The sequence below is a fragment of the Anolis carolinensis genome, chromosome 2 (genome assembly GCF_035594765.1).
Source record: "Anolis carolinensis isolate JA03-04 chromosome 2, rAnoCar3.1.pri, whole genome shotgun sequence".
Classification (NCBI taxonomy): Eukaryota; Metazoa; Chordata; class Lepidosauria; order Squamata; family Dactyloidae; genus Anolis; species Anolis carolinensis.
Window position 1 is genome coordinate 164,323,331 of NC_085842.1, and position 13,296 is coordinate 164,336,626.

At 44.4% G+C, this 13,296-nt stretch overlaps 1 protein-coding gene across 3 annotated transcripts in view; it reads left to right on the forward strand.

Annotated features, from left to right (window-relative positions):
• Nucleotides 1-1,821: 1,821 nt before the first annotated feature.
• Nucleotides 1,822-13,296, forward strand: part of rab11fip4 (RAB11 family interacting protein 4) — a 254,293-nt gene continuing 242,818 nt past the window's right edge. The window contains exon 1 of one of the 3 annotated variants that reach the window (XM_062971001.1): nt 1,822-2,286. In XM_062971001.1, coding sequence (XP_062827071.1) covers nt 2,128-2,286 — 159 coding nt within the window. In that variant the 5' untranslated portion in view covers nt 1,822-2,127. The remainder of the gene's footprint in view (nt 2,287-13,296) is intronic. The other 2 variants (XM_008114380.3, XM_062971002.1) reach the window with 2 other exon arrangements.

A 13,296-nucleotide genomic window follows, 5' to 3' on the forward strand; every position in this document is an offset into this window, starting at 1 on the left:
TTATCTGAGGCCCCTTTCACATAGCTGAATAAAATCCCCCGTTTTCTGCTTTGAACTGGAATATATGGCAGTGTGGATTCAGATAACCCAGTTCAAAGCAGATGTTGTGGGATTTTCTGCCTTGATACTTTGGGACATATGGCTGTATGGAAGGGCCCTAAATTCACACTGCCATATATTCCAGTTCAAAGCAGATAATGTGGGATTTTATGTAGCTGTGTGGAAGGGGCCTGAGTCCTCACTGCCATATATTCTAGTTCAAAGCAGATAATGTGGGATTTTATGTAGCTGTGTGGAAGGGGCCTGAGTCCTCACTGCCATATATTTCAGTTCAAAGCAGATAATGTGAAATTTTATTTAGTTATGTGGTCAGGGCCTGTGATGGCAATAGTGATTGTGAAAGGCCTTGTGAAACTGTGTTGACGAAGGCTTTCATGGCCGGGATCACAGGGTTGTTGTATGTTTTCCGGGCTGTATGGCCATGTTCCAGAAGTATTTTCAGGCATCCTCAGAGGTTGTGAGGTATGGAGAAACTAAGCAAGGAAGGTTTATATATATATCTGTGGAAAGTCCAGGGTGAGAGGAGAACTCTTGTCTCTTGTCAGTTGGAGGCCAGTGTGAATGTTGTAGTCAATCACCTTAATTAGCATTGAATAGCTTCATCTCCTGGCTTCTTCCTGCCTGGGGGCATCCTTTGTTCAGAGTCATTAGCTGCCCCTGGTTGATTCATGTCTGGAACTCTTTTGTTTTCAGAGTGTTGCTTCTTATTTACTGTTCTGATTTTTGAGTTTTTTTAATACTGGTAGCCAGATTTTGTTCATTATCATGGTTTCTTCCTTTCTGTTGAAGCTGTCCACATGCTTGTGAATTTCAGTGGCTTCTCTATGTAGTCTGACATGGTGGTTGTTAGAGTAGTCCAGCATTTCTGTGTTCTCCAATAATATGCTGTGTCCAGGTTGGTTCATCAAGTGCTTTGCTATGGCTGATTTCTCTGGTTGAGTTAGTCTGCAGTGCCTTTCATGTCCTTTGACTCGTGTTTGGGTGCTGCGTTTGCAGGAAGAAGCCAGGAGATGAAGCTATTCAATGCTAATTAAGGTGATTAACTACAACATTCACACTGACAAGAGTTCTCCTCTAACCCTGGACTTTCCACAAACTTGCTTAGTTTCTCCATACCTCACAACCTCTGAGGATGCCTGCCATAGATGTGGGCGAAACGTCAAGAGAAAATACTTCTGGAGCATGGCCATACAGCTCGGAAAACATACAACAACCCTTGTGAAATTACAACTCCCAGGATTCCATAGCATTAGAAGTGCCATGACTTCTAATGCTATGGAATCCTGGGAGTTGTAGTTTGACCAGAGGGTGCTAATGCCTCAGCTCCTAGGATTGCCTAGCAATGAACCATGGCAGTTTCTTTTTTTTTCCATGTCAGGAGCAACTGGATGTGAGAGAATTGGCCGTCTGCAAGGAAGTTGCCCAGGGTACGCCCAGATGTTTTGATGTTTTACCGTCCTTGTGGGAGGCTTCTCTCATGTCCCCGCATGGAGCTGGAGCTGATAGAGGGAGCTCATCCACGCTCTCCCCGGGTGGGATTCGAACCTGGCATCCTTCAGGTCAGCAACCCAACCTTCAAGTCACGAGGCTTTTATCCCTAGGCCAACGGAGGCTCACCATGGCAGTTGAAAGCAGTGTGGAGGCGCCCTAGGATTCTATGCTTGTATTCTTCCAGGAGTGGCTTTCCCAATCCGGGTTAGTCCTTGTCATTCAAAGCAGGGACGGGACTAATCATCCGGAAGCTGATGCAGAAGAAGGAGGAGGATTGGTACCCAGCTTTGGGCGCTTCATCCCTTGGATGCGCATCCTTTTTCACCGGCGGTCCCTCCATTGTCTCTCCTCCCTCCCTCCTTCTTTCCTTTCTTCCCGCCCTCCTTCCTCCTCCTCCTCCTCCCGCCTTGGCTGATGTCATTGGCGGCTGGCTCTCGGGGCTGAAGGCATCAGGCGAGAGGAGAAGCAGCAGCGGTAGCAGCAAGTCGGAGCCAAGGCCATGGCTGCAGCGGCGGCGGTGGGTTGGCAGCGCCTCTCGCCCTCTTCTCCCACTTAATTCCCGCCAAAAAGGGGGCCATGGAGCCCGGCGGGGGTGCCTCCGGGGAGCCGCCGAGCCTGGCGCAATTCCTGCAGAAGCTGAAGGAAGTCTTCGATGTGTGCGACGAGGACGCCGACGGCTTCATCCGGGTGGAGCATTTCGTCGCCCTCGGGCTGCAGTTTGGGCAAGGCGAGGAGGTACGAAGGGCAGGGCAAGGCTGGTGGTTGTGGGGATAGAGAGCTTCAACCCAGGGGGCGAGAGGGCGAGCCAAGGGGCGCCTCCAAACCCTTCTTCCCTTCCACTCCCCAGTTGTGTGCCACATTGATAGGCAGCTCTGGCAACGTAGGTTTGTTTGCTTGTCGAATCTGGCGTGGAAGGCTCAGACCCTGCACTGCCAAAGCTAAATCAATGCTATGGCTTCATAGGAGTTGCTATTTGACAAGGGTCTTTCACCTTCTCTGACACAGCCTGTTAGGGCCTCACCAAACTACAAAGCCAAGGTTTCGTCGAAGGCTTTCATGGCCGGGATCACAGGGTTGTTGTATGTTTTCCGGCCTGTATGGCCATGTTCTAAAAGCATTCTCTCCTGACGTTTTGCCCACATCTATGGCAGGCATCCTCAGAGGTTGTGAGGTATGGAGAAACTAAGCAAGGAAGGTTTATATATCTGAGGAAAGTCCAGGGTGAGAGAAGAACTCTTTGTCAGTAGGAGGCCAGTGTGAATGTTGTAGTTAATCACCTTGATTAGCACTGAAAAGCTTCATCTCCTGGCTCTTTCTGCCTGGGGGCATCCTTTGTTCAGAGTCGTTAGCTGCCCCTGGTTCCCATGTCTGGAAATCCTCTGTTTTCAGAGTGTTGCTTCTTATTTACTGTTCTGATTTTTGAGTTTTTTTAATACTGGTAGCCAGATTTTGTTCATTTTCATGGTTTCCTCCTTTCTGTTGAAGCTTTTTTTTTCTTTTCTTTTCTTAATTTTTTTATTATTTCTTCATACAGATAACAAAATGATACACTGCAAACCTTTGCCATCTGTTGAAGTTGTCCACATGCTTGTGGATTTCAATGGCTTTTCTGTGTAGTCTGACATGATAGTTGTTGGAGTGGTCAAACATTTCTGTGTTCTCCAATAATATACTGTGTCCAGGTTGGTTCTTCAAGTGCTCTGCCAAGCCAAGGTTTTCATAGCATGGATCCTTGGCAGGTAATGTGGTGGCAAACAGTACTAATTCTGGGTTGCTGTGAGTTTTCCCAGATGTATGTCTATGTTCCAGAAGCATTCTCTCCTGACGTTTCTCCCACATCTATGGTAGGCATCCTCAGAGGTTGTGAGGTTTGTTGGAAACTAGGCAAGTGGGTTGTTGTGAGTCTTCCAGACTGTATGGGCATGTTCCAGAAGCATTCTCTCCTGACGTTTCTCCCACATCTATGGCAGGCATCCTCAGAGGTTGTGAGGTCTGTTGGAAACTAGGCAAGTGGGTTGTTGTGAGCTTTCAGGCTGTATGGCCATGTTCCAGAAGCATTCTCTCCTGACATTTCTCCCACATCTATGGCAGGCATCCTCAGAGGTTGTGAGGTCTGTTGGAAACTGGGCAAGTGGGTTGTTGTGAGTCTTCCAGGCTGTATGGCCATGTTCCAGAAGCATTCTCTCCTGATATTTCTCCCACATCTATGGCAGGCATCCTCAGAGGTTGTGAGGTCTGTTGGAAACTAGGCAAGTGGGTTGTTGTGAGCTTTCAGGCTGTATGGCCATGTTCCAGAAGCATTCTCTCCTGACATTTCTCCCACATCTATGGCAGGCATCCTCAGAGGTTGTGAGGTCTGTTGGAAACTGGGCAAGTGGGTTGTTGTGAGTCTTCCAGGCTGTATGGCCATGTTCCAGAAGCATTCTCTCCTGATATTTCTCCCACATCTATGGCAGGCATCCTCAGAGGTTGTGAGGTCTGTTGGAAACTAGACAAGTGGGTTGTTGTGAGTCTTTCAGGCTGTATGGTGGTTTGAATCCAGGGAGCGGGGTGAACTTCCAGTGTTATCCCCATGAACTGCCAACCTAGCAGTTCAAAATGCAAACATGAGTAGATCAATTGGTATTGCTTCAGTGGGAAGGTAACCGCTCCATGCAGTCATGCCAGCCACATGAACTTGGAGGTGTCTATGGACAACACTGGCTCTTCAGCTTAAAAATGGAGATGAGCACCAACCTTCAGACATGACTAGACTTAATGTCAGGGGAAAACCTTTACCTTTACCTAGCAGGAAGTGGCTATTATTCATGAGCAGGGGCCACTATGCCCTGCATTTTATAATAATTTTATCAGGCTGTGTAACTGCATTCCTGTCAAGAAGGATATTGATAAGCTAGAAAGTGTCCAGAGAAGATTGACCAGAATGGTCAAAGGCTGGAATCTAACCCCGATGAGGAGTGGCTGGTGACGGAGAGGATCTTTAGCAGAGGACAGAAGGTGAAGAGTTGCATAATGGCCATGTTTAAATATGTGAAAGGGTGTCACACTGAGCAGGCTTGTTTTCTACTGCTCTAGAGACAAGGTCACAGAGAAATTGATTTAAATTGCAGGCAGAGTTTCTACCCTACCTAAACATTAGAAAGAACTTCCTCATGGTTAGAATTGGAGTGTGGTGGCATCTCCTTCTCCAGAGACTTATAAGCAGAGGCTGGTGGGCATCTGTTGGAAGTGCATGGATTGTATATTCTTAAATGGCAGAATGGGATTGGATTTGATGGTTTTGGAATCACTTCCCACTCTAGGATTGATTCTATGACTTCTAATTGACCATCACAATTGTGTTTACTTCTTAGCCAAGTACTCTTTGTTTCAAATGTTGCTCCTTCTTAGGCAGATCATGTGCCTTTATTTTGTCAGCAATATTTATACACCTCCAGTTGGCTAAAAAATCCTGTCCCATACTCCTCTCTGCTCCATGTTTCACCTGCTGCTTCCTTCTATGTATACCCTTTTTCTGATTTTGCTAACGCTTTACTAGTTTCACTAAGTGGTTTCACTGAGAATGTCAGTATCTGTAGGGTAAGGCTCTTGTTCAAATTATTGCTTTTATTATTGCTACGTAAACAACACAGAAAATGGTATTAGAAAGGCAGAAACATTAAGCAGGAATGTTTGAGTTCTTTCAGGATTGGTTTAGCCAAAGACTTACATGAATGCGAAACGGGCTTATATGTACTTTATCAAAGTGTTTGATCTTGGAGCAAGAGCATGATTGCAGTCTGTAGTTCTATTATAGTGTGGAATGAATGCTATTTGAAAAAAGTACAAAGCATGGAGCTCAGAGAATGCCAAATAATGATGGCATTGTAGTAGCCAACTAAAGTCATAGGGATTATTCTGAAGTCCTAGGCCTGAAGAGTGAAACATTGCATTGCAGTCCTCAGATAGGAAGCTAAAATGTGAAAATCTGGAATAACTGGTTTGCAGATTGTAATCAGTTTTGAAACTGAATGAAACAATTGGACATACCATTACTGGTTTGAGTATTACAGGTGTATATTTTGGTGCAGAGTGCAATTGTTTTGGTTTACAATCTTTACTTTCAACAAAACAGTCTTGTTAAAAACAAGGATACTAAAATAACCTTTGGCTTCCTTGGGTGATAGCATTGCAGCTTTCAAAGTTGCCATCATAAGAATGTTTGAGATTCACTTTTTTTGCTTAACTATCTGATCCAAACATGCTCAGAAGTCATTATTATTTGCAACTAGCTTGGGTACCTGGTGATGCCCAAGCTATTTGAAAAGGGCCTTGTTTGTTTTTGGATGTTAGGGAATAGCAGCTTGGTCGTATGTTATGCCATTTCTTAGAAAAAAACTCAGTCTTTGATTTTGTTTTTTATGAATGCTCCCATTAGAAAAGGTATACGGATGTGGGTGAACTACAATTCCCAGAAATTTTGGGTCAACCCTCCCAAAACTCCCCTAGTATTCACAGTAGGCCGTGTTGGGCCCATGTGCCCAATTTTGTCCAGATTCAACTGCTGGGTTCAGTGTTCTCTGAATACGGGTGAACTATAACTCTCTGATGTCAAGGTCAATCACCCGCAAAGCCTGCCAGTATTTCCAGTTGGCTGCGTTGGGTCTGTGTGCCAAGTTTCATAGAATCATAGAATAGTAGAGTTGGAAGAGACCTCATGGGCCATCCAGTACAACCCCCTGCTAAGAAGCAGGAAATCGCATTCAAAGCACCCCCGACAGATGGCCATCCAGCCTCTGCTTAAAAGCCTCCAAAGAAGGAGCCTCCACCACGGCCCGGGGCAGAGAGTTCTGCTGCTGAACAGCTCTCACAGTGAGGAAGTTCTTCCTGATGTTCAGGTGGAATCTCCTTTCCTGTAGTTTGAAGCCATTGTTCCGTGTCCTAGTCTGCAGGGCAGCAGAAAACAAGCTTGCTCTCTCCTCCCTATGACTTCCCTTCACGTATTTGTACATGGCTATCATGTCTCCTCTCAGCCTTCTCTTCTGCAGGCTAAACATGCCCAGCTCTTTAAGCCGCTTCTCATAGGGCTTGTTCTCCAGACCCTTAATCATTTTATTCGCCCTCCTCTGGACGCTTTCCATCTTGTCAACATCTCCCTTCAACTGTGGTGCCCAAAATTGGACACAGTATTCCAGGTGTGGTCTGACCAAGGCAGAATAGAGGGGTAGCATGACTTCCCTGGATCTAGGTCCACATCCGTCACTTGCTGGGTTCAGTGTTCTCTGAATACGGGTGAACTATAACTCTCTGATGCCAAGGTCAATCACCCGCAAAGCCTGCCAGTATTTCCAGTTGGCTGCGTTGGATCTGTATGCCAATTTTGGTCCAGATCTGTCACTTGCTGGGGTTCAGAGGGCTCATGGAATACAGATGAACTATAACTCCCAGAGTTAAAAGTCATTAACCCCCAAAGTCCACTAGTGTTCCCAGTTGGCCATATTGAATCTGTGTACCAAATTTGGTCAAGATCCCTCATCAGATGGGTTCAGTGTTCTCTGAACATGGGTGAACTATAATAGCCAAAGAACCGGTGTTGTTCATAGATGCCTCCAAGGTCATGTGGCCGGCATGATTACATGGACCACCGTTACCTTTCTGCCAGAGTGGTACCTATTGATCTACTCACATTTTGCATGTTTTCGAACTGCGAGGTTGGTAGAAGCTGGGGCTAACAGCAAGAGCTCACGCTGCTCCCTGGATTCGAACTGCTGACCTTTAGGTCAGCAAGTTCAGCAGCTCAGTGGTTTTAACCTGTTGTGCCACTGGGGGCTCCACCTTTGGATTATAGTGACCTACAAAGTGGCTTACATCATGAAACATAAATTGTGTTTATACCAGTCTGAAAAGAATAGCACAGCACAGTATAACTAAAAACTTACGTTTATAGGCTGTATATGTGTGCATGTGTAATAATATGGTTCTTGCTTGCATCAGTTATTCATTGCTTGTAGAATTATATGGTGAATGAAGAAAGTTCATTTACAACCTCATACATTCTGCAAAAAGAGTGTGGGTCTGATGCTTAAAATTGAGCAAGGAAGGAGCTAGGTGAGCTTCTTTTGGGGTGGGGCAATCCATTGACTTGGTATCATAGAAGCTGGTTTTGTAACTGCTTACTGTATCTCAATTGGTGGTAGCATTTAAAGCAGTTCTTCCAAAAATAATGTAGAAACCTGAATGTGTTCATATTGGCATAAGGAATCACTGAGAGATGCTGACAACTCATAGAAAAAGATGCCCTTGATAAAAAGTCTGCTACTACTAGGATCAGTCCTACCATTTGGCAGTGAGACAACTCCCAGGGCAAGAGCAGCAGTCTCCAATGGCCACCCATAAATTGTTTACCTGTTCATTGTTGTTGGGGTACAGCATTGCATCTTTCCCACTTTCCTGCCTTCCCTAAACATGTTCACATGCAGTGGATTCAATTCACAGGTTTCATGTCTTTCACCTCAGGCAGTGAAATGTCTTGGGATGGCCCTAAAATCTACATACCTCTTTAAAAGGCACAGGAGCCAGCAACTGGTCACAAGGCTTGCACAGCTGCATTAATAGCTTTCTTGCCACTGCCTACAGCTGTCACAAAGGTTTGGCAGTCTTCATGCTTTTGGGGTTGTGCCATAGTCCTTATACGTATTGATGTTTTTCCTCCTTACATAGAAGTCCATAGAAGTGAACAAGGCATTCTGGAAACCAAGGCCCCTTCTACACTCCCATAGATTAATACAATACATAACAATACACTTTATTTGTATTCCGCCCTTCTCCCTGAAGGGACTCAGAATGGATTATTGTATATATATAGAGCAGAGAAAGGCAAACATTCAATGCCTTATTTACAATCACATACAATGAGATACACAACACGGACAAAGGCAAAGACTTCTTTCATTTCCAGCTTTGGAGGCTGGTTCTGGGGAGGTGCTCTTCTTCATTTTCAAGCCAAGGAGCCTGCATTGTTACCTCCTGGTCATGTGGCCAGTATGATTGCTTGGAGCACCTTTTTTGCCTTTTCTTGCCTATTTATCTACTCACATTTGCATGTTTTCAAACTGCGAGATTGGCAGAGGCTAGGGCTAACAGCGGGAGCTCATCCCTGTCCTGCGGATTTGAACTGCCGACCTTCAGTACACTATCAATGCCCCCAATCCAGATTATCAAAGCAGATAATCCACATTATCTGCTTTGAACTGGATTATATGAGTCTACAGTGCCATATAATCCAGTTCAAAGCAGATAATCTGGATTTTATGAGGCAGTAAAGAAGGGGCCTAAAATAAGACAAATTTAGGGATTGGCAAGTGAAATAAAAGGCAAGGCTTCCATTTTAATGATTGTATAGTTAACAGTGGTTCTCAACCTGGGGTCCCCGGATATTTTTTGGCCTTCAACTCCCAGAAATCCTAACAGCGGGTAAACTGGCTGGGATTTCTGGAGTCATAAGCCAAAACACCTGGGGACCCACAGGTTGAGAACCACTAGTATAGTAGATCTAATTTCAGCAGCTGTTGCTTGCATGACAAACTATACCTGCTAAAAAAATTCCTCTTCTCTGCAATATTTAAAGAGATAGGAACCCTCTCCCTTGTTTCACCAGGCAGTCCTATCACTGGACTTTGATAATCAGCACTGGGTATAAAGAAAATGTAGAGGAATGAGGCCTGTGTTGATGTTCCCTAAAATGCTCACAGAGAAGAATGTCAGTTGAAATTCCTCCTCGTCACCTTATTCAGTGCTGCTACCTGTCTTGAGGATTTTAACTAGAAAGTCTCTTCTTCACTCCTGTTTTAAACTTGGAAAAAAGGAACAAAGCAGAGTTGCAGGGTGAAGTAAATAGGGTTCTTATGTATCTAATCTAGAACACCTGCTGAAATGGCTTTGCTACGGCACAATTAAAGTCCCTTGTCTCACCTGGCAGGCCTACAACCAAGCCTAGGCTAAGCAAATTGAGAAGTTCAGACTTCTATGAAATGGAAAGCACAAGTCATTAATCTTCAGTATGCCACTGGATGGCTGGTAAGCTTGGCAAAATTGCAGTGAATCCATGCGTCAAATGAAACTGAATGGTTCATTATCTAACGAAATGGAGTAGTTCATTAAACACAACAAACACAACTTGTGAAGTAAATGGAGTGAAAGTGGCTGTATTGTGGCTTTGTAGAGTGCAATGTCTTTCTGTCCCTTGAGCCTACTTAGTAGGGTTGCATAACAAGATATTTGAGTTCTCTCTTATGCCACACAACCATTCAAAGCACAGGAGCCCTGCCTTTTCTGTCTTTACTTTCTGGCGGCCACCATTGAGTTTTGTCTGAGAAATCACCGTGCCTGATTGCCATGTGGAGACCATGCAGAGAAATGAAAGGGCATGTTAGCTATGCCTGAGGGTGTATTTACACTGTAGAGTTAATGCAGTTTGACACCAATTTAGCTTCCATGACTCAGTGCTAAAGTTGTAATTTAGAAGGTCTTTAGTCTTCTCTAGCAAAGAGTGCTGGAGCCTCACCAAACTACAACTCCTGTCATTCCATAGCATTGAACTGTAGCAGTTAAAGTGGTGTCAAAACTCATTCATTCTGCACTGTAGATGGACCTTTGGTTGTCGTGTTTCTCCTGTATTCAGTTCTGAGTTGTTTAGGGAAACTGCGGGCTTCTAGGGCTGACTTCTACTGATAGATATCAACAGTGTGTTTTAACCTGAATATTGGAAAAGGCCAGCAAGATAAATCAGACGTTATCTGAAAATAAGATGAGATAACTCCCTTCTGATTGAGAGCGTGAACCAAACACATGTAATGGAAACACCTGAGGTGTTACATTTTTTCAACGACTTGAACATGTTTGTGTGTAAGGAGAAAATTTATTATATTACTAGCTTGGGTACCCAGCGATGCCCAGGTTATTTGAAAAGGGCCTTGTTTGTTTCTGAATGTTAGGTAATATCAGTTTGGTATCATCTGCAAGGCCTGCCAATATTCACAGTTGGCCATGTTGGGTCTGTATGCCAAGTTTGGTCCAGATCCATCACTTGCTGGGTTCAATGTTCTCTGAATGCATGTGAACTATAACTCTCTAATGCCAAGGTCAATCACCCCAAGTTGGTAGTGTTGGGTCTGTGTGCCAAGTTTGGTGCAGATCCGTCATTGGTGGGGTTCAGAGGGCTCATGGAATACAGGTGAACTATAACTCCCAGAGTTAAAGGTCATTCTCCCCCAAAGTCTACCAGTGTTACCAATTTGTGTGCCAAGTTTGGTCCAGATCCGTCATCAGATGGGTTCAGTGTTCTCTGAATAAGGGTGAACTATAACCATTGGATTTTAAGGTCAATCACCCCCAAACTCCACCAGTATGCAGTATTCATTTGACGCATTTGGCCATGTTGGGTCTGTGTGCCAAGTTCCATGTCGATCGTTGGTGGGGTTCAGAGTGCTGTTAGATTGCAGGTGAACTATACATCCCAGTCCCTACCAATCATGGTGAATTCTCCCCAAACCTCTCCAGTATGTTCATTTGCCGATCAATTCCTCTGTTTGCTGTTGCCATAGGAAGGGGTAGGAAAGGGTTAAGAGAGAGGCAGTGGGCGGGGTCATGCAAATAGAGAGAGAAAGGAACACTGGGATGTGCTCGCTGCAACCTGCAATGTCCTGGGAGGCAGTGACCTGGTGGCTCCACAGCTCTGGGAACTATAGACTGTTTGTGGAGGTCGGAGGCTGTCTGTGTGAGTGGACATCCATGCTACATACATACATACAGATGTTCACTTTTATTATGTGTATAGATGGATATTGTTACCATGCACTTCCCCTGAAGAATTCATATTAATCTCACAAGAATACTATAAATCATGGCAGTGGTGGCTGTTTTTTGCCACATCAGTGGGGCAATACATTCACTCCTTCTTTTTGGTCCAGTCTTGGATAACTCCTTAAATATTTGAGTGGATATACTGTAACTTAGGGCCCTTCCACATAGCCATATAATCCAGAATATCATGGCAGAAAATCCCGTGATGTCTGCTTTGAACGGGTTTATCTGAGTCCATACTGCCATATTTTCCAGATCAAAGCAGGTTATGTGGGATTTCTGAATACAGGTGAACTATAACTCTCTAATGCCAAGATCAATCACTTCAAGTTGGCAGTGTGGGTCTGTGTGCCAAGTTTGGTCCAGATCCATCATTGGTGGAGCTCAGAGGACTCATGGATTCAACTGTGTGGAAGGGGCCTAAGTCTTACCTAGAGTTTCTCAACTGAAGCTTTATAGTGATTTAACTGAAGACACTGACTATGAATGTAGAATGCTGGTGTTATTTTGATGGGGGGGAGGGGAGACTAAACATGGCTCAGTTATTACTGAGCCATGTCCAATGTTGTTTTGATTTTTTTAAAAATATTGTGTCATGTTATTTCATGTGTTCATACAGCTATCATATTGGACCTGTATTGGCTTAGGGTGGTTGCTTCCCACTTTTGTTTTGAGGTAATAGGTTTCCAATTATTTCCAATATCTATGGATGGAAACATTCTGTAGATGAAGCATTTCGGTCTCCATAGACCTCTTTTGCATAGAGAAAATTGCCACACATTGTGCCTCAGTACCACTGCAATGTGGTTTCCCCTCTGTGTGAGTGTGTGTGTTTTGGTAAGCTGAGCTTTGAGCTGTAAAAGGAACAAGGGTAATGGAGCAATAATACACAACATGTACCAGCACTTTGTGATATCCCTCTCATGGTTATCTAAACTGCAGCCAGCATCTGCAAAAGCTCATCTTAACCTGTTGTTGCCACTGAAGGTGACAATATTTTCTGAATCTTTTATGTAATATTTCTTTACTCCAGTTTCACCAACAATCACCAATTATAACTATACTTCTGCTGCAGATACTGAAGCGTCCAGCCTCATAACCAAATGTCACTTGGCTGGCAGTAGAGGACCAAGAGGCATTTGTGTGTATGTGTGTGCTAGCAAAATGATTTATGACACAGAAGATAATAAAACCATTCACAATTACTTCAAATTTAGAAGCATATGGTTACATAAAGTGTTATGTCATAATGCTATTGCTAAATCACATATTTTAAGGAGCCTGCCACAATCCCACTTCATAGATTATACTCACTGCAGTAACTAAACTAGCTAAATCCCAAACTAACCAAATTGCCAGGAGCCTCCGGTGGCCTAGGGGATAAAAGCCTCGTAACTTGAAGATTGGGTTGCTGACCTGAAAGCTGCCAGGTTCGAATCCCACCCGGGGAGAGCGCGGATGAGCTCCATCTATCAGCTCCAGCTCCATGCAGGGACATGAGAGAAGCCTCCCACAAGGATGGTAAAAAAATCAAAACATCTGGGCGTCGCCTGGTCAACGTCCTTGCAGACGGCCAATTCTCTCACTCCAGAAGCAACTCCGGTTGCTCCTGACACACACACACACACACACACACACACACACAAACCAAGTTGCCATACCTGGCAAAATGGTTCCAATTGTCCCCCCTCACAGGTAGTTTTGAACAATTGTTTTCAAATTTCCAGTCAATCACTATTCACTTCCAAAATCCTATATTCTACCACCCTTCCAGTTGCCCACGTACTTTAATGTATCTCATTTGCGCATCACACCGCAATGATTATTGTTGTGTGATTTCAATTTACAACTTGTGGTGAACCCAAGGTAAACCTATATCAGGGTTTCCGACTTTATCTAATCTAT